The sequence below is a fragment of the Patagioenas fasciata genome, chromosome 33 (assembly GCF_037038585.1).
Source record: "Patagioenas fasciata isolate bPatFas1 chromosome 33, bPatFas1.hap1, whole genome shotgun sequence".
NCBI classification, from domain to species: Eukaryota; Metazoa; Chordata; class Aves; order Columbiformes; family Columbidae; genus Patagioenas; species Patagioenas fasciata.
In genome coordinates this window covers 2,348,434-2,372,990 of record NC_092552.1, presented here as the reverse complement: position 1 = coordinate 2,372,990, position 24,557 = coordinate 2,348,434, and the positions used below count along the sequence as shown (strand labels likewise).

Here is a 24,557-nt window from a genome sequence, read left to right as displayed (position 1 = left end):
GCAACCCCTGATCTCCTCTCCTCTCCATCAGAGCCTCTGCCCCGAAGCCATGGGGTCCAGGTCCTGAGTCTCCACCTCAGCAGCTGGACCTCCAGGGGAAGGGTTCCTGGAATGTGAAACACAAAAAAGGTGCTAAAAGTACTTGCTCTACAGTGTCATTTCATGAGTGGCAGCAGCACAGTCGGGTAAGGAGAAGGTTCCACAGCATGCCCGTCTGCCTTTCTGTCCTTGCTTTATTTCTCAGAAGCACTGCAGTGTTCTTCCCTGTTTCTCCACCTGTTCCTGGAGCTCTTGCTCTCTGGGGTTGGGGTGGGACATGCAGCTGAAATATTCCCATGGTATGCATGGTCTTAGGAGCAAAGCACCGTGACTCAGCCTAAGTAGATCTGCCGCTTATTCTTTTGTACTGCCAGCAGATTGTGGAAGTAGAGTATAAAACCCATCCTTATGGAGAGATCTGTGCATTTTAGGCTTAGTCTAAGTAAGTGGGACTGGCGGGCAAGGACTGAACCGGAACGGCAGGGCGGTTGGTCCTACGCAGGGACAGGATCTGGACGCGACCGAGCGAGCCTCTCGCGGGTGGCCGCGGAACAGTGTACGCGACTCTACGAGTCGAGCTTTTCGACCCTCGCGATCCGTGCACACGCTCGGCGAGTCCGTGTCTGGAGTTTCGGGGCTCGCGCGTGGCGTGGGGATGCGGGTTTCGTGGCGGTGGTTTTTTTTTTTTTGGTGGGGGTTTATTTCGGCAGGGGCGGCGGGGTCGTGGTGGTGTCGTCGTGCCCCCCACCCGCACCTGCCGCCGCCGTATAATTTCACTTCGTGTTCCGGCTCAGACTGCACGGCGAGCACAAACACCCCCCCCCCGCCCGCACCCCAAAGCGCGGTCTCTCCCGCCCTCGCCTTGCCCCCCGCCCCCTCCGGCCCACCCGCGGGAAGGGCCGGAGGGGGTCGGCAACTGCGCGCGCCGCGCATGCGCGCTCTCCCCGCCGCCCGGCAACCGGCCCCCTGCCCCCCGCCAGGTGCCCAACGGTCAGTCGCTCGGAGTCAAGCCCGTCGGGCGGGCGGTCGCGGGGAGGCCAGCGCGGGAGCGTCTTGCCGATCGGCCGAGGAACCCCGCGCGCGGGTAGGCAGGGAGGCAGGCGGGCCGGGACGGGGAGACGGGGACGGGGACGCGGTGTCTCTATGCCTCCCCGGGGGGAGGCAAAGCCGCTGGCGGGGTCGGTTTCTTCTTCAGCCCGCGGCCGGGGCGGGCAGCGGGCCGAGGGACCGAGCGAGCGAGCCACCGAGGAAGAAGCGCGGGAGGCGGCAGCACGGGCAGGTGAGGGGGTTAGGCCTCCGACAGCGGGGCTGAGAAACCGCGGGACGCCCGCGTGCCCCCCCCCCCCGCCCGCCGTCCACCCCCCCCGCCCGCCGTCCACCCCGCCCGCCGTCCACCCCGCCCGCCGTCCACCCCGCCCGCCGTCCACCCCCCCCGCCGTCCACCCCCCCCGCCGTCCACCCCCCCCGCCGTCCACCCCCCCCGCCGTCCACCCCCCCCGCCGTCCACCCCCCCCGCCGTCCACCCCCCCCGCCGTCCACCCCCGTCCACCCCGGGCACGGAGCCGGCAGGGACGCCCCGGCTTCCCGGGGGGGAGGCGAACTCGCTGGCGAAAGGCCGGGGCGGGGGGTGGGGAGGAACTCTGGGCGGGGATGGGCGGCCGGGCTCGCTGCGGCGGACTGGGGCGGGCAGGCGGTGGTTGGGGCCGGGGAAAGCCGCCGCCTGTGCTCTCATTGCCCCTCCTGGTACAGTGTTATTTGGAGCACAGAGTTTAGGGGATGGACAGTGAGCAATGAACGGTTATAGAGTTGAAAAGAAAAATGACCCTATCTAAAGGACAGTCTCTCCCAGGGTGTGAGTCTCTGCAGTGCAACCCTTTGCTAATTGCAAGACAGAGAGCAGATGATTCAGTAAGTGGGGTTTATGGATCACAAATAGACATTAGTAGAAAAGATGCCCTGGGAAGGTTCAAAATATATGGAGGTACAAATGCCTGGGTAGAATGGATCAAATCTATGGTGCAAAGCCTAAACGAGCAATTGCTATGCCTGTGCGGCAGGAAGGCCTGTGGCCCAAGTGGTACCCTTCCCTCTGGGGTGGAGCGAAGATTGACAGGGGATGGAGTGCGTCTTAGCCTTATGCCAAGACTCTACGGCATGGAGAAATAAGTCGTGTCATACTCTCTCCCTCCTGTTTCCAGCTTTGCAGGGGAAAATATCAAAATCCCCCTGGCATTTTCAGGAATAATTGAAAATCATACTGCCTGTCTCTCACGACGCGGCAGGAATGATACCAAGTTCCTAGGAACATGAGTAGGTGTGCAGAGACACGGGAAGTTGGTCCTCATATGTCCTCAGATGCTTCTTGAGTGGATCTTTGGTGGTGCTGTGGGAAGATGACACTTCATTCCATTTTATCCCCCACTGGGAAGGTACCTGTGACGTCGTACAATTGGAAATTCCTTTTACCCTGGCATTTGAACACTGTGATCCATCAGGGCAACAGAAAAAGGAGTTGAGGGCTTTCCTCTGATGACAGGGTTTATTTCAATTAGATTGGGGTCCCCAGAGGAGTCCCCAAGGAACACAAAGCAAGAAGTCAAGTTAGCTGCGGGTTCTGAGTCCTTTTTGTTTTGGTAGGTAACTACAAACAAGAATGTAGACGGGATAAATAACATTTATTTATAAGTTATACTAGACGAGCAGTTAAATGAATCACCAAGCAATTAGATGCTACTAGTAGAATGGCATGGGAAAATAACATGGTCCCAGATAGGATGTTGGCAGAAAAAGGTGATATATGTCTAACCACAGCTTCAGCAGAAGAATTGGCTGAGAATTCAGGTGTAGATAGTCCACTCATGGGATTGTTAGAATCTTGGTTTGGAATATTGAGAGAAATTACTTCTTTAATCGAAGTAACAGAAGCACTGATTTCTATAGCGTGCTACATCATTGCGTGTCTGCGAGGACTTGTTCAACACCTTATTGGACAGCTCTATCAAAGCAAGTGCCTTTAGGGCCACTGCCATGCTCAGATAAAATGATCCTGCTAAAAGAACAAGAAGAAAGAAAGAACAGCAAATGCATAACTCCAGAAGAAAAACGTGAAATCGTGTTGTCTAGGCTTGAAGCCACCTATACAACTGTATCATAAGAAAATGCAAAACCTCCTCCATTTCAGTCCTGCAGCTCAGCACTAGTTTTTCCTCTTCCCTCCCTTTGTCCTGCTCCCTTTGCTTTCTCCCTTTGTTCCATATCCTTCTGCACAAAACCACCGTGACTCAGCCTAAGTAGATCTGCCGCTTATTCTTTTGTACTGCCAGCAGATTGTGGAAGTAGAGTATAAAACCCATCCTTATGGAGAGATCTTTGCATTTTAGGCTTAGTCTAAGTGTCTCAAGTAGCCGGGGTTTTTGTTTGGGCCTAATCCATCAGGTCTGATGGCTTCCCTGCTCGTCTCCAGATGTATGTGGTAGAAAATATAAAGCAAGGAAACGTCCTTTGGCCCAGCCTTGCCTTATTTCCTTCTCATCCCTATCTCTGTCCCAGCCTCTCTCACTAACCCCTCGTCTGGCTGCATGTCTCTTCTTTCCTCTCTCCTTTTCTCAAACTCTCCTGCTTCCTGGCTTTTGTCTTTCCATTCCTCCATTTCAGTCCTGCAGCCCGGCACTAGATTTTCCTCTTCCCTCCCTTTGGCTTGCTCCCTTCGCTTTCTCCCTTTGTTCCATATCCTTCTTTCCGACTTGTCTCTTGGAGACTTTTGGCCACGCTGGACCCAAGTCTGGGGATGTTTTGGAAACTTTTCCGAGGCCTCGCTGCTGACAGGGGGGACAGCAGGCAGTGACAGGCCCGGGGCTGACAGGCTCCCCCTCCCCTAGGGGGCGCTCGGCTGCCACACCCAGCTGACATAGAACCTTTGTCACAATGCCCGCTACCGTGGGGAGGATGCGGGCACTCTGCGGGTGACAGGGACACAGCAGGACTTGGTGTCAGCTCAGCAATTGCTCAGTTCCCCAAAGAAGCTGAATGAGGTGTGTTTAAATACAGTAAGGTATTACGTATTCATAATGACCCCAGGAACGCCTCTACATATTCATAACCTTTCCCGCTTCTTCTTAAAATGAGTCCCAGGTGATCATTTCCGTAGTCTCCTCCTTGACCCCTCCCTGTTGCACCTGCGCAGTGCCATCTGGTGGTCTTGAGGAGGGTCTTTGGATGAAGGCTCCTTCAGCCTCGTCACAGTGACCTCTTTACCTTTGGCTCATTATGTTGAGTGGACTGGAACCCAAGCTGCCAAGTCGATTGAAATCAGACTGGTTCCCCCTTTTGCTGTAAATCTTCGTTATCTCGTCTTCTCAAGTTTACATCTAGGTGCTGTAAAACCTCTTACCTTGGCATTCGACGAGGTTCTGTTTTTTCTTAACATAATGGGTTAGTTAGTTAGTTAGTTCCCTCTGTCAGTTCCCCCCTTTTCGGGAAGGTTAGTAAATTCTTGTACTAATGTGATGATTCCCTATTTAACCTTTTCTCAGACCACAAGTAAGAAGGCTGCTTCGACAGGAGAAGACTTATCTTTCTCCCTCAAAGAACAAACAAATTCTCATGTTGAACAAAACATTCGTGTTGCTCTTCTGGGGCAGCTGATGACCGGGTGGCTGGTGCCCCGGCAGCAATGGCATCTGTTGGGCTGCAGCAGGAGCTCGCGCTCTTTGGCGTGGTGACCCCGCTCACTGCAGTTCCTAGCGCTTTCCTTTTGGGTTTCTTCTTCCCAGTGCGATGGCCAGGTCCAGTTTGGTGTTATCTTTTAAAATCATTAGTTTATACCCCGTTCCTTTTGCTGCCATTTCAGGATCTATAGGCGTGCCTGAGATTTGCATGGCTTGGACTACTGAATGTATTAACCGAACAAAGCACGGGGTCATACGTGGCAGAAACAGTAAACCCAGAAATGCACATACTATCATGAAGCCTATTTTCTTCCACCAGGCTCCCCCAAATAAGTTACCCCACCAATGGCTAGTAAGTCTAGAATTCCACTTCTGTACTGGTACATGTGCAACGCGTTTTATCTCCTCTGCTATTTTCATTATGGCTTCCCCATCGTTATCTCTTTCCAAACAACACTCCGAAGTGTTCAGTTTCCCACAGACGCCCCCCTCTCTTCAGCTAAAAGCCAATCTCACGCTCCCTGATTTTGGTACACTGCAGCTCTGGTCTGAGACAATTGTCTCGCTATGAGATTCGGTGCCTCAGCCGTCTGGTTGCTTATTATTTCAACCACTGCTTGCAACCGAATAATTTGGTTTAGCATATATATAGGGGTACGGGATCCCCAGTTTCCATCTTGGGCCCATGTGGCTGGATCATAGTATTCAAATATTCTTTGTGCAGGCCATTCACCATCTTTCCAAGTTTGCATTCCTCCTATGGGGCATTTATTAAACTCCTCTCTGTTTCAAGTTTTGTCTTGCACTCCCCCTCCATCTGAATAGCCCCTCCTACCAGCTTGTGTAAAACAGATGCTCTGTTCTCCCCTAGGGCAGGAGGCAGAGCCTACAGCGAGTCCACCTTTCTCTAGGTTAGTTGCTACCCATAATTTCTGCCCTTGGATTTCACACTTCTCCAATTTTGTTCTATCATAACATCCAGAATTAATACGAGTGTGATAATGTAGAACATACTGGGTTAGTCTTCCTATTCTCACACGCTCATAGCACTTGGTACAGTGAGAGAGTGAGAGAAAATGGAATGCTATTATTGTGGAAATGTGGGATATTTACCCCGAGGACGGCAACTGTTAGAAATGACTAAAGGAGGAAAACTCAATACACTTTGGAAAATCAGAGGGGCTGAAAATATTTGTGGTGTTTCTTTTTTGTGGGGCAACTTGTTTAAATGGCAAAGGGGCGTGTAATTGGTAAAGTAGGAGGTAATGAGGTCTAGTTTTTAGTAAAAACAGAAGCTACCCTATCCCTTCTAAATTCTACCCTAAAAAGATCTAAAACTGAAGAAAGAGTTGTAATAAATGGGGTAGCAGGGAGGAAGGAGAGACAATTATGAATAAATTCCTATCTGTGATAATAAGAATTAAAAGTGTATGGGGAAGGAATATATTAGTGGAAGATTCCCCAGCTTATTTATTAGAGACAAACGTTTTACAGGCTCTGGGTGTGGAAGCACAGTTACTGCCTGGGGGGGTGATAAGGAGAAAATTCGAGAGCTATTCTATTACCTGGAAGTTTGTGTTGGTTTTGGCCAGGGTGGAGTTAATGTTCTTTGTGGTACCTAGTATGGGACTATGTTTTTTGATTCGTGCTAAAAGCAGTGTTGATAATACAGAGATGTTTTTGGTACTGTTGAGCAATGCTTGCACAGGGTGGCCTGTTCTGCCTCCCACACTGCTCCACCAGCAAGTGGGCTGGGGGGAAGCGACAGCCAGTGGCACACTTATCTAAGCTCTTAGAGCCAGTGTCTTGAGTGTGTGCAAACTGCAGCAGTCACCGCTCTTCTGGTGAAAGAAAGCAGGAAATTAAACCCTGCTGCTTTCCTGTGGAGAGATGACAATGGGCTGCACCTCCTCATAGATGGGACTTCAGGGATAATTCAGGGGAAAAGACACAATGGGTGTGCCATCGTTGAAGGTGTGAGTGGTGAAATAAGAAACGGGCAGGTTACCTAATAACTGGTCAGCTCAAACATGCCAGCTATACGCTGTCAATCAGGCACTGCAAATGTTAGATGGAAAAGAAGGTACCATCTGTAACGGTTCTAGATATGCATTTGGAGTAGTGCACACCTTTGGGAAAATCTGGGAAGCATGGGGTCTAATTAATAGCAAAGGGAAAGAATTGGTTTGTGAAGAACCAGTTGGACAAGTGTTACATAATCTGATGTCACCAATAGAAGTGGCTGTAGTGCATGATGTCCATTGGGACATCAGAGGGGAAACTCCTTTTGTGTCAGGGGAGATTGGTTATCAGATGAAATGGCCTGAGAAGCAGCCTTAAAACCTGAAGTGATAACTGTAAGTTATCTCACGCTTGAGGTCCTGGCCTCACAGGAAATTCCAGTTTTTGATGAAAAATAAGAAGAAGTCCTCCAAGAATTAGGAGCCAGGGAACAGAGTGGGAAATGGGTACTCCCAGATGGTAGAGAAATGTTAAATAAGCAAATCATGAGGGAGGTATTAGTGATTCTACATCAGGAGAGTTATTGGGGAACACAAGCAATGTGTGACGTAATACGGGAATTTATACTATAGCTAAGCAAATTTGTGAAAGATGGGTGGTTTGTAAAAGAAGAAATAAAAAGGCACTTAAAAAGCAGCCTGCAGGAGGGCAGGGTCCAAGTTTTCAAAACATTCAAGGTGATTTGCCTGTAGCTGGTCGAATTGAATACATACTAGTGTTGGTTGATCACCTTGCCAGCTGGGGAGAAGCTTTCCTCCTGAGCACTGCCGCAGCAGCAGTGGTAGCAAAAGTTTAATAACAGGTGGACCTCCACAGTTTGAAACTAAGGATTTATTTCTCAAAAACTGTATACTCGGGTTGTCTTGCCTATCTTCTCTCAGGCACAAGGCCTTCTGGCACAAACTCTGCCTTTAGAGTTTGCAGCTCACAAGTTTCAGCCTGAAAACTGGGTCCTGGTCAAATCCTGGAAAGAAACGGAAGCTTCAGCCAGATTGGGAAGGAGCATTTCAAGTTCTGCTGCTCACCGAGACAGTGGTACGACCAGCTGAGAAAGGGTGGACTCATTAGACACGGATTAAAGAGCCAATGGAACCTCCAAAGGACAATGACGAGTGGCAAGTATTGACAACTGATGACCCCCTTCGACTAAAGATACAGAGATGAAAATGAAATGAAACCTTTGGGGATTGTTAATCCTGTGTATGTAGAATTTACAAATGGGTTACTTAACAAATGTCACTGAAACTGAAGGTTCCCTAACAATTTGAGTAGATGATTGCCACATCCTTAACTGTGGGGATGTACAGAGCTAAAGAGAATGGAGTTATGAAAAGAAACGTGTCCAAGGGGCCTGAGTCTAAGGATGATTTAAAGAAGTGCACAGTTTTTGTTACTGTCTCTCATTGCCCCTCCTGGTACAGTGTTATTTGGAGCACAGAGTTTAGGGGATGGACAGTGAGCAATGAACGGTTATAGAGTTGCAAAGAAAAATGACCCTATCTAAAGGACAGTCTCTCCCAGGATGTGAGTCTCTGCAGTGCAACCCTTTGCTAATTGCAAGGCAGAGAGCAGATGATTCAGTAAGTGGGGTTTATGGATCACAAATAGACATTAGTAGAAAAGATGCCCTGGGAAGGTTCAAAATATATGGAGGTACAAATGCCTGGGTAGAATGGATCAAATATATGGTGCAAAGCCTAAACAAGAACAATTGCTATGCCTGTGCAGCAGGAAGGCCTGTGGCCCTAGTGGTACCCTTCCCTCTGGGGTGGAGCGAAGATTGACAGGGGATGGAGTGCGTCTTAGCCTTATGCCAAGACTCTACGGCATGGAGAAATAAGTCGTGTCATACTCTCTCCCTCCTGTTTCCAGCTTTGCAGGGAAAAATATCAAAATCCCCCTGGCATTTTCAGGAATAATTGAAAATCATACTGCCTGTCTCTCACGACGCGGCAGGAATGATACCAAGTTCCTAGGAACACGAGTAGGTGTGCAGAGACACGGGAAGTTGGTCCTCATATGTCCTCAAATGCTTCTTGAGTGGATCTTTGGTGGTACTGTGGGAAGATGACACTTCATTCCATTTTATCCCCCACTGGGAAGGTACCTGTGACGTCGTACAATTGGAAATTCCTTTTACCCTGGCATTTGAACACTGTGATCCATCAGGGCAACAGAAAAAGGAGTTGAGGGCTTTCCTCTGATGACAGGGTTTATTTCAATTAGATTGGGGTCCCCAGAGGAGTCCCCAAGGAACACAAAGCAAGAAGTCAAGTTAGCTGCGGGTTCTGAGTCCTTTTTGTTTTGGTAGGTAACTACAAACAAGAATGTAGACGGGATAAATAACATTTATTTATAAGTTATACTAGACAAGCAATTAAATGAATCACCAAACAATTAGATGCTACTAGTAGAATGGCATGGGAAAATAACATGGTCCCAGATACGATGTTGGCAGAAAAAGGTGATATATGTCTAACCACAGCTTCAGCAGAAGAATTGGCTGAGAATTCAGGTGTAGATAGTCCACTCATGGGATTGTTAGAATCTTGGTTTGGAATATTGAGAGAAATTACTTCTTTAATCGAAGTAACAGAAGCACTGATTTCTATAGCATGCTACATCATTGCGTGTCTGCGAGGACTTGTTCAACACCTTATTGGACAGCTCTATCAAAGCAAGTGCCTTTAGGGCCACTGCCATGCTCAGATAAAATGATCCTGCTAAAAGAACAAGAAGAAAGAAAGAACAGCAAATGCATAACTCCAGAAGAAAAACGTGAAATCGTGTTGTCTAGGCTTGAAGCCACCTATACAACTGTATCATAAGAAAGTGCAAAACCTCCTCCATTTCAGTCCTGCAGCTCAGCACTAGTTTTTCCTCTTCCCTCCCTTTGTCCTGCTCCCTTTGCTTTCTCCCTTTGTTCCATGTCCTTCTGCACAAAACCACCGTGACTCAGCCTAAGTAGATCTGCCGCTTATTCTTTTGTAGTGCCAGCAGATTGTGGAAGTAGAGTATAAAACCCATCCTTATGGAGAGATCTTTGCATTTTAGGCTTAGTCTAAGTGTCTCAAGTAGCCGGGGTTTTTGATTGGGCCTAATCCATCAGGTCTGATGGCTTCCCTGCTCGTCTCCAGATGTATGTGGTAGAAAATATAAAGCAAGGAAACGTCCTTTGGCCCAGCCTTGCCTTATTTCCTTCTCATCCTGTTCTCTGTCCCAGCCTCTCTCACTAACCCCTCGTCTGGCTCCATGTCTCTTCTTTCCTTTCTCCTTTTCTGAAACTCTCCTGCTTCCTGGCTTTTGTCTTTCCATTCCTCCATTTCAGTCCTGCAGCCCGGCACTAGATTTTCCTCTTCCCTCCCTTTGGCTTGCTCCCTTCGCTTTCTCCCTTTGTTCCATATCCTTCTTTCCGACTTGTCTCTTGGAGACTTTTGGCCACGCTGGACCCAAGTCTGGGGATGTTTTGGAAACTTTTCCGAGGCCTCGCTGCTGACAGGGGGGACAGCAGGCAGTGACAGGCCCGGGGCTGACAGGCTCCCCCTCCCCTAGGGGGCGCTCGGCTGCCACACCCAGCTGACATAGAACCTTTGTCACAATGCCCGCTACCGTGGGGAGGATGCGGGCACTCTGCGGGTGACAGGGACACAGCAGGACTTGGTGTCAGCTCAGCAAGTTCTCAGTTCCCCAAAGAAGCTGAATGAGGTGTGTTTAATACAGTAAGGTGTTACGTATTCATAATGACCCCAGGAACGCCTCTAGATATTCATAACCTTTCCCGCTTCTTCTTAAAATGAGTCCCAGGTGATCATTTCCGTAGTCTCCTCCTTGACCCCTCCCTGTTGCACCTGCGCAGTGCCATCTGGTGGTCTTGAGGAGGGTCTTTGGATGAAGGCTCCTTCAGCCTCGTCACAGTGACCTCTTTACCTTTGGCTCATTATGTTGAGTGGACTGGAACCCAAGCTGCCAAGTCGATTGAAATCAGACTGGTTCCCCCCTTTTGCTGTAAATCTTCGTTATCTCGTCTTCTCAAGTTTACATCTAGGTGCTGTAAAACCTCTTACCTTGGCATTCGACGAGGTTCTGTTTTTTCTTAACATAATGGGTTAGTTAGTTAGTTAGTTAGTTCCCTCTGTCAGTTCCCCCCTTTTCGGGAAGGTTAGTAAATTCTTGTACTAACGTGATGATTCCCTATTTAACCTTTTCTCGGACCACAAGTAAGAAGGCTGCTTCGACAGGAGAAGACTTATCTTTCTCCCTCAAAGAACAAACAAATTCTCATGTTGAACAAAACATTCGTGTTGCTCTTCTGGGGCAGCTGATGACCGGGTGGCTGGTGCCCCGGCAGCAATGGCATCTGTTGGGCTGCAGCGGGAGCTCGCGCTCTTTGGCGTGGTGACCCCGCTCACTGCACTTCCTAGCGCTTTCCTTTTGGGTTTCTTCTTCCCAGTGCGATGGCCAGGTCCAGTTTGGTGTTATCTTTTAAAATCATTAGTTTATACCCCGTTCCTTTTGCTGCCATTTCAGGATCTATAGGCGTGCCTGAGATTTGCATGGCTTGGACTACTGAATGTATTAACCGAACAAAGCACGGGGTCATACGTGGCACAAACAGTAAACCCAGAAATGCACATACTATCATGAAGCCTATTTTCTTCCACCAGGCTCCCCCAAATAAGTTACCCCACCAATGGCTAGTAAGTATAGAATTCCATTTCTGTACTGGTACATGTGCAACGCGTTTTATCTCCTCTGCTATTTTCATTATGGCTTCCCCATCGTTATCTCTTTCCAAACAACACTCCGAAGTATTCAGTTTCCCACAGACGCCCCCCTCTCTTCAGCTAAAAGCCAATCTCACGCTCCCTGATTTTGGTACACTGCAGCTCTGGTCTGAGACAATTGTCTCGCTATGAGATTCGGTGCCTCAGCCGCCTGGTTGCTTATTATTTCAACCACTGCTTGCAACCGAATAATTTGGTGTAGCATATATATAGGGGTACGGGATCCCCAGTTTCCATCTTGGGCCCATGTGGCTGGATCATAGTATTCAGATATTCTTTGTGCAGGCCATTCACCATCTTTCCAAGTTTGCATTCCTCCTATGGGGCATTTATTAAACTCCTCTCTGTTTCAAGTTTTGTCTTGCACTCCCCCTCCATCTGAATAGCCCCTCCTACCAGCTTGTGTAAAACAGATGCTCTGTTCTCCCCTAGGGCAGGAGGCAGAGCCTACAGCGAGTCCACCTTTCTCTAGGTTAGTTGCTACCCATAATTTCTGCCCTTGGATTTCACACTTCTCCAATTTTGTTCTATCATAACATCCAGAATTAATACGAGTGTGATAATGTAGAACATACTGGGTTAGTCTTCCTATTCTCACACGCTCGTAGCACTTGGTACAGGGATTAGCCAGGCTAAGTTGGGAAGAATAAGTCACCGCTCCTGGCAAGAGGATCAGGTCCAGGTTTCCACGCTCTCTGGCCGACCAGGTTGCAGCCGCAGCCGAGTTCGTCGTCTTCTCGGCAGCGAGGGCCGTGTCCCCGCCTTTCCCGTTTTTGTCGTTAGCGTGGCGATTATCGTTTCCCAACTCTTGGCCTTCACTTCCTAGGAACAACAGGAGCAACACGGAATTTGATTTCTCTGTCTGCACTCTATTCTTTTCATCACTGGCGGACTCTCTAAATTCCCATTCAGCCCTTCAGTAAATACCTCCCACCATTCTTGGCTATTTTTTTTCTATTCTTCCAGTGGCAACTGGAATCCTCAACCGAGCTCTGGTTTCCTGATCTTCTGTTCTTAGACATTTCTTACACAATCCTGTTGGTAAGTTCCCTTTGTGGATATGCTTATACCACAGTCCATTTACAACCCCGAGTCAACTTCAATTTCAGATTGCTCGGTTCTTGAGATACTTTCAAGGTTCTTTCTTCCGTCAGGGGTCCTTTAGCTTGAGAGACGTGTGTCCATCTTTTCTCTGCCCTCCAAACAGCTGGTTCTGTAGTTAACAAAACAAGAAAAAGGCCCCTCCCATCATGGGGTTGAAGTTTCTTCTGTTCAGGTTTTCATTAGTGTTGCCCCCATATCTACCAAAAATTCTACTTGTTTGTTCTTTTGGGTTTCTTCTTCCCAATGCGGGAAGCACCACCCAGGCTGGTCCCCCAGAAGGACCAAAAGGTGACTGTGAAAAACAGAGTTTTCCAGGTTGCGCCCGGGTTACCCTCCGTGGTGTTTCGCAGGCTTTCTTCACTCTAGAATGGCGAATCCAGGCATTCTGTTCTCCGATATTGGTAGCAGTCAGGGGGTCTTGAAATGGACCTTCCTATTATGGTTTCAAAGTTTTCTGCAAAAGACTTCACATACTCGTCAGTAAAATGTGGCCCTCAATCAGAGGATCTAACAGCTGGGCCTCCAAGCCTTGGTATTATTTTGTGTATCAGTGTTGTAGTCACCTCCTAAGCTTTTGCTGTCCTGGTAGGGAACGCTTCTGGCCAACCTGAAAAAACATCAGTTAATACCAACAAATATCGGTACCCCCCTTTTCCTGGGAGTTCTGAACAATCAGTTTGCCATTGTGGTCCAGGCCCATTCCCTTTCCCCATTTGACCCATTTCTAGCTTGGGCATATTTTTGGGATTAGTCTGGAGGCAAAGATCACACCGCTGTCACCTCTTCCACAGTGACAGACAAATCTCTAGCTCCTGTCTCCCTAATCAAATGTTTGCGTAGTGGTTCTAGTCCCCAAGGCCCCTTCTTCTGCTCTTCCCTTCCTAAAGGCCAAACCAGGTGGGAGAAAGCCCCACTGTGTTTGCTTTTTCAGGAGAAAAATAAGTGCTAAAAAGGCACTTTGGGGGTGCCCAGGTGGATCCAGTGGTATCCAGACCCCCCCCAGAGGGAGCATCCCCCAGCACCCCCAAGTCCTTCGCAGGGCTGCTCTCAGGCCCTCCATCCCCAGCTTGTGTTGATACCCGTGGTTGCCCGGGGCAGCTGCGTCTCCCAGGCGAGCTGGGTCCCGCCCCGGCCCGCCCCCGGCTCCTCGCAGTGTCCCTTCCCCCGGGCAACGCGGCTCTTCCCCGCCAACACCCGCCGGTGCCGGCCGGATGGAGCAGGCGGTGGAGCCGGTGCCCGGCGCCGGGGCTGGGGGTGCCGGCGGAGCGCTGGGAGCGCTGGGCAGGCGGGGAGGCGGCGGGGCCGCTGCTGCGGAGCTTCCTGGCGGGGCCGGCGGGGCCGGCGCTGCTGCTGTGGCGGGGCCCGGCCGGGGAGCTGGAGCTGGGGCCGCCCCCGCCGCCCCCCGCCGCCCGCCGCAAGGGGCTGTTCTTCCTGCGGGCCCCCGGCGCCGGCCCCGGGGAGCTGCTCTGCGGGGACCTGCCCGCCGATGCCCTGCGGCACTTTGCCGCCCTCGTGGAGGAGGTGAGGATGAGGGGCCACGGGGGCAGGCTCAACATGAGGAGAAATTTGTTTGCTGGGAGATGGCAGAGCCTGGCCCAGGCTGCCCAGGGCGGGTGTGGAGTCTCCTTCTCTGAGACATTGAAACCCGCCTGGACCCACCTGTGTGATCTGCTCTGTGACCCTGCGTGAGCAGGGCTTGGACTGGGGGATCTGCAGAGATCCCTTCAACCTAACCAGGCTGGGATCCTGTGAGGCCTGGGCAGCCCCGGAGGTGCAGAGGGAGCCCTGGCACCCATGAGTACCGGGTGCCCCTCGCACATGGCAGCGGGGAAGGTGTCCCCTCCTACAGACAGGCTCCTTGGCCTCCCTCCCTTCTCTGCTGATGCACTTGTACCCTTAACTCTGCCCTTTGCAGTACCATGGACGGCTTTAGAACTCATATAAACCACCTGAATGCTGATCCACATCAGCTCTGTCTATCAGTGGGGTCCTTGTGAGACTGATGTACCCACAGGTGCTGGAGGGGACATCTGCAGGTCACCTACTCCAAACCCCTGCTCAAGCAGGGCCATCCAGAGCCAGTTGCCCAGGGCCATGTCCAGGTAGCTCTTCATTATCTCTAAGGATGGAGACTTCACAACCTCTTTGAGCAACCTGGGCCAGTGCTCGATTACTCTCCTAGTGAAAAAGTGTTTTGTGATGTTCAGGAGCCTCCTGTAGCTCAGTGTCGGGTTATCTCAGGTGGGCTGATGTTTTCTTAAAGAGATCGTCAAGAGGTTCGAGTGCTTTTGCTTTGCTGTGTTATTAGCCTGAACTAGACAACGTTGTTTCGGTTTATTCCTGATGGCTCCTCACCTGGAGAAGTCTCAGGAATGAGGCTGTAATGGGAAAGCAGAGGAGCTGCTGGATTTGAGAAGCTCTGATCATGATGTTTGGTATATTAAGATGGTGACTGATAGATTGGATTCCCAAGAGCAGGCTGCCAGACTGGTTATCCTGGTTTTGTGAGAAAACACATTATTTATACGGGGAGCTTTTGTTTTGATGAGCCCCGTGGTCTTGCGAAGTCTGCACAAACAGTGGTTTTGCATCACGGCTGGCCAATAGCATTGCAAGCACCGTCTGCTATGGGTAGATGGTGGGGTAGGAACACTTTGGCAGATCCTGTTAAATCCTGTTTTCTGAATGCCTTTGGGAGCCGGGATTGTGCGTCCCAGCTGCGTGTTTGCAGGCTTTGCTCTCCCCTGTGCAGACATGCAGTATTTCTGCAGGGAGCAGATTGTGCCTGGTTTTCATCCTATTTTCCTCTCAAGCTTCACTTGAAGGCAAAAGCAGCGGTGGTGCTGGGTCAGGCAGATGGGGTGGGTCTGCGTGAAGGTGAAAAAGGTCTTGAATTTCCTGGGGTTGGGGTCGTGTGTTCCTCTGCCCACACTTTGTCTTTATTCAGTGAGGGGTCACAGCTGGTGACCTTGTCCACTTGTTGCTTCACTCCTGCGGTGCCGAAGGGAACACACCTGCTCTGTGGGCTGGGGCTTCATCCTGAGTCCAGTTATCATTTTAACAGTCAGAAAGAAAATGAACGGCTATCATTTGCCTGGTTACAACATCACTGGCATTAGCAGTCCACATGCTTTAAGTAATAGAGACACATCTTGCTAATAATGCAGCTAAAACTGCTGAAGGTGAACTCGTCAGCACCTGCCCGTGTGTTCCCTGGGGTTGTGCTCCCCCTTCCCACGGCTCCCTGGGCACGAAGGTGGCTGGTCGGGTCTTCTTCGGGTCTACAGAGCCAGCCACAGTTCCAAAGAGTCTTCAGCATCCTGGGACAGCACCATGGAGGTGCTGAGCTGCTTTATTGCGTTTCAATTTTATGTCCATTTGCAGCTATTTTTATGCCTTTAGTCACCTCCCCCCCCTCCCCTACCCCCACCCTGAGTCCAGTAACACAAAGGGCTGTTGTTTGTCACTAGGGACAACCTGGCTTTGTTAGGCTGTTGCCACAGGCTGGTCCCAGTGCAGAGCCAGCCAGGATAGGTGACAGACACGGTGTTGCTGTCACAGCTCAAACAAGCCAAAAGCAGCTCAAATCTGGGCAAACCCCGACCAGCCCCACAACCCCATGCTGCCGGGTCAGTAAAAGTGCTGATAAAGGCAAAGCTCCTGTTTGGTGGGCTGCAGCTGGGACCTGGGGGACCCTCACCACCAGTGTATCCCAGGGGGTACCAGCAGACCTTCCCTTGCAGCACACTGAGCTCAGCCCAGCCCTGGCAGGCTCAAAGGGCAGCCTGACGGCTGTGCCCATGGGCAGGGACATGGGGACCAAGCACCGGGGACAGTTGTGAGGGCAAGGGACAGCAGCCCATGGGGCCATCTCCAGTTGCGGGCTTGAAAGGCTGGGAGAGCCTGGGGATGGGGCTGCTCACTTTGCCTACTGGCTTCCACCCTCCTTGGCTGCTTGGATTTGGGGAAAAGGGTGTTCTGCTGTATAAAGTGGGCCTGTAGAGATGCCCATTCATCATCAGCTGCCTCTATTTCACATGGGAACTGCTTGAGACAGCAATGAATATGGGTCTCCAGGCTTGGCCAAGCACAGACCTCAGAGCCTGGTGGCCTGTCCGTCTCCTGCTGCACTTTTTTCTCCATTGGTCTTCCGTGACTCCCGCTGTAGGTGATCGTGCCCATCCTAACGAACAAGAAGAACCATCAGGGCTGGCCACAAGTGGTGTCACAAGACATCGTGCGTCATGTCTACAACCTCAAAAGTACCATTTTCACAGTTGTTGGCCAAGTAGACGGCAAGACCTTGCTGCCTCTCCCAGCTGGCTCAGAGGGAATTGAGGACATTGATCTGGAAAATGAGAAATCGTGAGTACCACCCCAAAATAACAGGTTCTGGAAGGTCCAGAGAAGCAGATGCGTTTGTACATCAAGTTGTCATCGTGTCTGGGCTGCGTGCGTGCCCCTGTGGAACCCCAGGAGATGTGTGGGTGCAGTGGAATGAATCACTCCTCAGACAGGACGTGGTGCGGGTGGGATTTTGTGAGAAGTTACTGCTTCCAAGGCAGTGGGGTGACCTGTCCTCAGCTTCCCAGCCCACTTGGTGGTGTTTCTTGCTGAATTAAGTGAGTTAATGACTGCAGGGATGTAGAATATTTTGAGGGCGAATGGTATGGGGAGAGAGAATCTTGCTGGATGTGTGAGTCTCCAGGTCAGATCCTGAACCTGAATGGATCTGATGTGACAATGACTGGCTGTGCAGAGAGGTGGCGACTGGCTCTTCATTTCCACCATTCACTTTATGAACAGTGTTGTTGCCCACACTGCTGCAGACATTCAGCCATTTTCTCCAGAGTGTAATTCCTATATTAAACCAGTGACAAAATCTTATGGGGTTTGATTGTTTTGTGGTTTTGAAATGTGAAACCCTGTAAAATCCAGCTGCCCACACGGCCATTGGAAGTAGATCCAACTGAGCAATGCACATCAACAAAGTTAATCACGTACTCTGTTTACTACAGCATGGAACGGATAGATAAATCTCTGGTGTATGCCATGGAGTCGGCCATCATAGACTGGAGCCACCAGATCCAGGAGGCACTGAAGAAAGAGTCTTCAGAGCCTCTCCTGCAAGGCAGCAATCCGAACCCGAAGGTGGAGCTGGAGTTCTGGAAGAACAGGTACCCAGAGCAGCCTGGCCAGTGCATGGTGCCCTGTGGTGCTGGTTTTGTGTAGAGGGAGAGTGCTGGTGGTGGAGCTGCTAATTCCATGAGTTGAGAAGAACAGGGCACTTGGGGTTCATGTAGGCTTCAACTAAGGAAAATTGCTCCCGCACAGAAAATCATCATGATCTGCAAAGTGCCTGGGAGGTCACTGGGCAGCTGGCTGTGTTTTAACTTAGCCCCACCACAGGGGCTACACCTCAAGGGACTTTTTTCAGAAATGCCCTTTACAGGATCCCAGGCTGGTTGGGCTGAAGGGACCTCTGCAGATCCCCCAGTCCAAGCCCTGCTCACGCAGGGTCACAGAGCAGATCACACAGGTGGGTCCAGGCGGGTTCGAATGTCTCAGAGAAGGAGACTCCACACCCGCTCTGGGCACTCTTTGGTCACTGTTCACTAGGAGCCATCCACAGGAGTAATTGCTGATGGACACCTGCTGGGGGCTGTCTGGAAATGGTGCATCTCAGCTGGCTGCTGTTCATCTGTCAGGGCCAGAGGGGCTTTAGATGCTCAGGAGCCTGGGAGTGGTATTTCCTCCTGCCCTTTGAAAACCTTTGTGCTGTACTGGTTCAGGCTGACTCGGGGCAAAGCCCTGCTGGCTGGAGAGCTGTTGCTAATGCCTGCAGAAACACGATGGCTTTTTTTCAGCGATGTTCTGTCAGTAGCAGAGCTGCTGTCATGCTGAACTCAGCACTTTCTGTCCTGTAGGGTTTGTCTGTGCCTCATGCAGCTTTCTCCCATTTCCACAGTCCATGTGTAGCTGGAGGAAGCCCTGAATCAGGCCCAGGGGAAACAGATGATGTTGGGGGACAGCTGATGGCCCAGTGTAGGTGGGTAACATGGCCACCAGCATCCTGGTGTGCATCAAGAACAGTGTGGCCAGCAGGCCCAGGGCAATGACTGTCCCACTGTACTCAGCGCTGGGGAAGCCAAACCTCAAATCAGTTTTGGGCCCCTCAGGCCAAGAAAGACCTTGAGGTAGTGGAGTGAGTTGAGAGAAGGGAATAGAGCTGGTGAGGGGCTGGAGCACAAGTGTGATGGGAGTGGCTGAGGGACCTGGGGGGTTCAGCTGGAGAACAGGAGCTGAGGGGAGACCTTCTGATCTCTGCACTGCCTGAAAGGAGCTTGGAGCCAGGGGGGGTCGGGCTCTGCTCCCCAGGAACAAGCGCCAGGATGAGAGGAAACGGCCTCAAGTTGCGCCAGGGGAGGCTGAGGTTGGATATTAGGAAACATTTCTTCCCAGAAGGGGTTGTGAAGCATTGGAACAGGCTGCCCAGGGCAGTGGTGGAGTCACCATTCCTGGAGGGGTTGAACAGTCACAGAGATGACATTCTCAGGGACACGGGGCAGTGCCAGGGGTTAGGTTATGGTTGGACTCGATGATCTTGAGGGTCTCTTCCAACCAACTGATTCTGTGATTCTGTGTCTCGGTTGCTGTAGGTGTGATGACCTGGAATGCATTTACAACCAGCTGACAACGAGGAAGGTCAGGAACATGATGGAGCTGCTGGAGAGAGTTGAGAGCAGCTACATCCCAGCCTTCAAAACCATGCTAATGGATGTTGAGGCAGGTGAGATGCTGGGGCAACTTTACCACAGTGCTGGCTTCTGGCCTTTCTTCATGGCCTGGTGTGACTGATTTCAAGCCAAATCTTTCTAGTTTGTGAATTGAGACTGGGCTGCTTGTGCTTGAGTCTAGGCTTTTGTTTCCAGGCTGGGACAAGCTCCATCGCTGGTCTGTTGAGCCAGACTCTTGCCAAAGTTCAGGGTGAATGGGTTTGGGAATTTATTCTGCTGTAATAAAGTGTTTGCATTACTCTAACAGGACTCACCTCAACTTCCACCAGCTCCTCTGGTGTTATTATGCAGGAACGGGAGTTCAGACTAAGAGGACAGATCTTGTACCTAAGACTGCTTTGTTAGAGCGCTGCTTCTCAGGCTTTGGCCACTGCAGCCCGAATTTCCTTGCTTTGCTTTGCTTAGGGGAGTTGAGCGCAGCCCAAGGAAATATTGCAAATCCCTGTCTGTAGTGAAAAACAGTGTAGTCCTGCTGGTCTGTCCCTGCAGACCAACACAGCTGGACATCCATGTCCAACCCAGCTGCTCTCTGGCACAATGAAACCATCTAGACTGTGTTAGCTGTGCACGTGCTGGCAGAAAACACTGTTCTTCACCACTTCACGTGCAAACATTGAATCTCTTAAGGATCTGTGTCACACTCTGCATTGTGCAGTTTAAATGGGCTGGAGAAACACCCCTTATATAAGGAGCCAAGGGTTCATTGTTAAACTAATTAATACTTTAAGGGTTTAATCAAAATACAACAAATATTTGGTTTTAATCCGGCTACAGCGATACTAACCCTAATTGGATAACTTGGACTATAATTGTTAATTTCCATTACAGCGCAGTTCAGATTTGTGTGCACCTGCTTTTAAGTCTCTGCCCCTTTCCCTGGCATTGTACTGGTGTGGCTGCTGTTGGTGGATTTGCTGGGAGGGTGATGCTGATAGTGGGAGTCTCTTCTTCCTTGGTCTTGGGCCTTAGGGGTTATTTTTGCATGCATTCAAGCACTTCTGTCACTTCTTGTTGGTCCACAGGTTTAATTGCACAACGATCTGGTTTTATTAATGCTTGCGCTCTGGGGTAATTCTTCAGGGTAAAACCACACAGCTGTACAGAGCTAAGCTAAAGCTTTCGACGAGTCAGACATCAGTTGCTTTACTGTTGACAGGTTTTCTATTACAGTCAGGACTAGTGGGGCCGTCGTCATCTGCCCACTGGACAAGGAGTTGCTTGAGCCAAAACTGAGCTAAAAAGGGCTCAGGCCAAGGCTGTACAGCCTGTCGTGCTGTACAGCAAGGCCATGGCTCACAGCCATGGCAGCACTGTATTTTTGGTGCTGTTGGGCAAATTCCGTGTGACTTTTTAGCAGTTGTGGACTCAGGCTCTCCACGAAGCCCTGTCCCAGCTCCCTGTCCCCTGCCATCACATCAGCTTATTTCTGTTCTGGTTACTGCCGCAGGTGAGTGATGTTCACGAGTGAGTGACCTGCAGCACACAGGTGGCTGAGGGTGCTCAGTGCTTGTCAGGACAGTTTCTTTTCCCAGGCACTTTTCCATGTGGTGGGGCCAGCACCTAGCTGGGAACCCAGCACACCGCAGCTGGGTGGTTCTTACCGCTTCTCACGTCTCTCAACACAGCTTTGACTGAAGCTCAGGACGTTCACCTGCACCTGACACCCCTCAAGCGCCGCTTGGAAGACGTAGAGAGGGTTGAGTTCAGCGAGGTGAAGCCTTTCCTGCTCCACCTGCTCCACGTGGTGTGTTTGATCTGGGTCACCTCCAAGCACTACAACATGCCCGTGCGGATAGTGGTGCTGCTCCAGGAGATCTGCAACCTTCTCATTGAGCAGGTCTGTGGCTGTGATGCCTGTGTTTGCAGTCCCCTGTGTCCCCTCTCCCCTTCTTCCTATTGTCCTTCCCTGGAAAAGTGATTTTTTAGGCAACATTTAACTTAATAAACAGGTTCAAATGTGTTCAACACAAGAAGTCCTTGTTTTCCATGATGGCAGAAGTGACCTCTCAGGTGTGATTTTGCTCTTCCAGGCCCTGGTGTACCTGTCTCCAGAAGACCTTCTGAAAGGGGACATGGAGGAGAGCCTGGGCAAGGTGCGAATGGTGCTCGGTATCCTGAACATGTTCAAAGAGGCATTTGAGGAGAGAAGGGAAAAACTGCACATGTATTATGAACCAGGCCAAGAAGTGAGGGAGTGGGACTTCAGCTCCACGATGGTGTTTGCGAGGCTGGACACCTTCCTGAAGAGACTGGAGATGGTGGAGGTGAGACTCTGGTCTTGAAAAACATTGCAAACCGTCAGGAGAACTCTGTAGCCAGGAGATCACTTGCTGGCATCTTTCCTTTCTATAGCTTCACCTGATACCAGGGAATGGGGCCACTCTTTTGCTGTTAGGTCTCCTGTTACAGCGAGTCTAAGACTGTGTTTTACTATGTCCTGCTCAGTGCATATGTAAGCTGGTCAGGTTGATAGGTGTGTTTTTTGCTCTCAGGAGTCCCGTTGGACTCCTTGCTCCTGTTGGGGCAAGAAAAGGAGGATTACTGGAGGTGTGGTTTGCACAGCTGTAAATAAAGCAATGTAATCTCCCAGGTCTCCTGGTGCCATCAGAGACAGATTTAGGTTATGGTTGGACTCAATGATCTTAAGGGTCTCTTCCAACTGAAATGGTTCTATGATTCTATGACACCCTAGAGCTGGGTCCTGCCTGTCTTGGAGAGGCCAGATGGCAGGATCCCCTTGGCTGTGCCACGTGGGCCTGGGGAGGAGCAGGGACACGTTCCTCACCAGGTTGTCCCTTCGCATCCTCATAGTCCATCAAACTGGGGTGCTGTGGCTCAGGGGTGTCCCTGTTTGCCAGATCTGTCACCTGAGGCAGGGACATTGGGGTGTCATCCCTGAGCTCCCAGTGTGGCCAAGGGCTCCTTGAGCCACAGGAGATGTTCTGCAGAGAGCAGGTCTGAGTGTGAATGTGGGAGCTCCCTATGCTCTCCTTACCACATGGCTGTGTCTGGAGACCACAGACATGCAGACACCATATGTACCTGTTATACAGACACTGTATATACCTCTTATACAGATACTGTATGTACCTCTTGTACAGACCTTGCATGTACCTGTTATCTCTCACGTGGCTAACCACACACATTCATCTGCTCTCCACACACATCCCAAATGAATTTCTTTGTTGATTGTTGCTGCGTTCTCAGTGTGTAGGGTTGGATGGCCAGTGTACAGGTTGCTGGTGTTTGCAGTTTTACTGCTTTAAATGTGCCATATACTTTTATGTGTTCCTTAATTAACTATGTTGAAAACTGTCATGACTGGTGCCTATTTTAAAAGTATTCATAATGATGGTTTCCAGTAGGGTTTGATGTGAAATAAACCAAATTATGCTGGTCAGTGTAGAGAGGAATATAAATAGACACAGGAATAACTGCAGGGTATCATGAGGACAGTGTTGGTGACAGGTTTACTGGGACCCTGTAAAGGCTCTGGGGCACTGACTGCTGGGATTCCATGGATGCCATGGGCACACTGTGGATATGGGCTGCAGACAAAAGCCAGTGGGGAGGTTTTGAGCTGGGGCACTGTGCGTTTTGACCAGTGTCTGTTTCCTCCTTCCGTGGCTGTCCCACACTCCAGGGACAGTAGAAGCTGCAGTATCTGGAGTCAGAGGGAGAGCCTGCGGAGTGAGCTGTAAAACAATAATTAAAAGCATAGTGCACACCAGCCTGTTAATGAGGAAAACTGCTGCATCTCTCTCCGTCTCAATTTCCCCTCATCACTTCATTTCAAGCAACCTTGCAAGACAAAGCAAGGGACAACTGGTATTTCCACATTATTTTTTTGCCTTACTAGGTATTTGTTCAAGCGGATGTGCTGGTGTGTCGAAGTGAATATGAATGCATATGTGCATTTGTTTTCGAATTTTCATAAAAGCTGCAGTTACACTGGTGCATGGGTAGCCCATGAGCACGTGAAGAGGGAAGGATCCCTTTCCTTTGGTTCGTTGCACTGTTTCATATTACGTGTCTGTGGTAAAACCTGCTGCCCTGCTCGGGTGGCCCCAGGACAAGTGCAAGCAGAGAGTGGCCACCAGTACATTCCTGTGCACATTTCTCCTGGTCCTCTGAGACAATGGATGTTCAACCAGCCCTTACTTGGCCCTACCTAGGGAGACAGATGAGGTGGGATGGCAGCAGAGCTGCCCAGTGCTGCCACCACCACTGGGGGAGCGGGACATTTTCCCAAGAGGTGACACTGCCAGGCTGCAGAGGATGGGAAGGGAAGGGAAGGACCCGTGTGCCACCTCAGCAGAGAGGGCCAGCGGGGCAGGTGCTGCAACACCCACTTGGACACGTGGAGGTTTGACTGCGCAGGAGCTTTGGACAGTGTGGGTACCTGTAAATATTAGAAATCTGTCCTTGGTTAATACCTATAAAATTGGGATTCTTAGCTATGCTGGATGACATATAAGAGTCTCATATCCTGCTTTGGATCTGTCCTTTAAATACACTTAAAAGCGATTTTACAGTTGTCATGGTATTTCTAGTGGCTGCAGCAGGTCTCACTGGGCAGGGACGTGTTACGAGCAGCCACTGATGCTCAGGACAGGCAGATCAGGCTCCCCCCTTCCCATCCCTGCCACCCAGCCTGAGCACCAGCGCTGTGCTTGGGAAGGTCCCTCAGCAAGTGCAACTCTGTCGTGACAACTGTTGTCATCTTCTTTTGTCAACATCATGACCTGTGTCTCCCTCCGTTGACTTTGAAGGATCTCCTGGCAACTTCCTTGGACTTGATGAAGCTGGAGAAAATTGAATTCAGTGGGATTAAAGGGAAGACCCTGGGCCAGCAGGTCCTGGACATGTATGAGGAATTCCAGGAGGCATACAAGGTGTTTTCAGAGCGAACCTATGACTGTCTTGACCTGACCAACACGGTAGGTGGGACCAGTTTGCGGGAACATCAGGAACATGTGCATGTTTCCAAAGCAGCAGTTTCCTGCTATCTTCTTCCCAGCTCTTTCCTCCTTTCATTATGATCTGATCTGGTACTGGAGGGAACAGGGAGCCGCTGGCCTTTCCTGCAGAGATTTGGGACTTCTTGCACGTCTATATCTAACATATCTTGCTAGATCAGCACC

The 24,557-nt window shown here is 50.5% G+C and overlaps 1 protein-coding gene across 2 annotated transcripts in view; it reads left to right on the top strand.

Moving 5' to 3' along the window:
• Positions 1-895: 895 nt before the first annotated feature.
• The window catches only part of LOC139826031 (dynein axonemal heavy chain 9-like), a 29,142-nt gene continuing 5,480 nt past the window's right edge, over positions 896-24,557 (top strand). The window contains exons 1-7 of one of the 2 annotated variants that reach the window (XM_071800820.1): positions 896-1,123; positions 16,785-16,981; positions 17,635-17,793; positions 19,276-19,406; positions 21,039-21,250; positions 21,444-21,677; positions 24,186-24,353. In XM_071800820.1, the coding sequence (XP_071656921.1) occupies positions 971-1,123; positions 16,785-16,981; positions 17,635-17,793; positions 19,276-19,406; positions 21,039-21,250; positions 21,444-21,677; positions 24,186-24,353 (1,254 nt within the window). In that variant the 5' untranslated portion in view covers positions 896-970. The remainder of the gene's footprint in view (positions 1,124-16,784; positions 16,982-17,634; positions 17,794-19,275; positions 19,407-21,038; positions 21,251-21,443; positions 21,678-24,185; positions 24,354-24,557) is intronic. The other variant, XM_071800821.1, reaches the window with a different exon arrangement.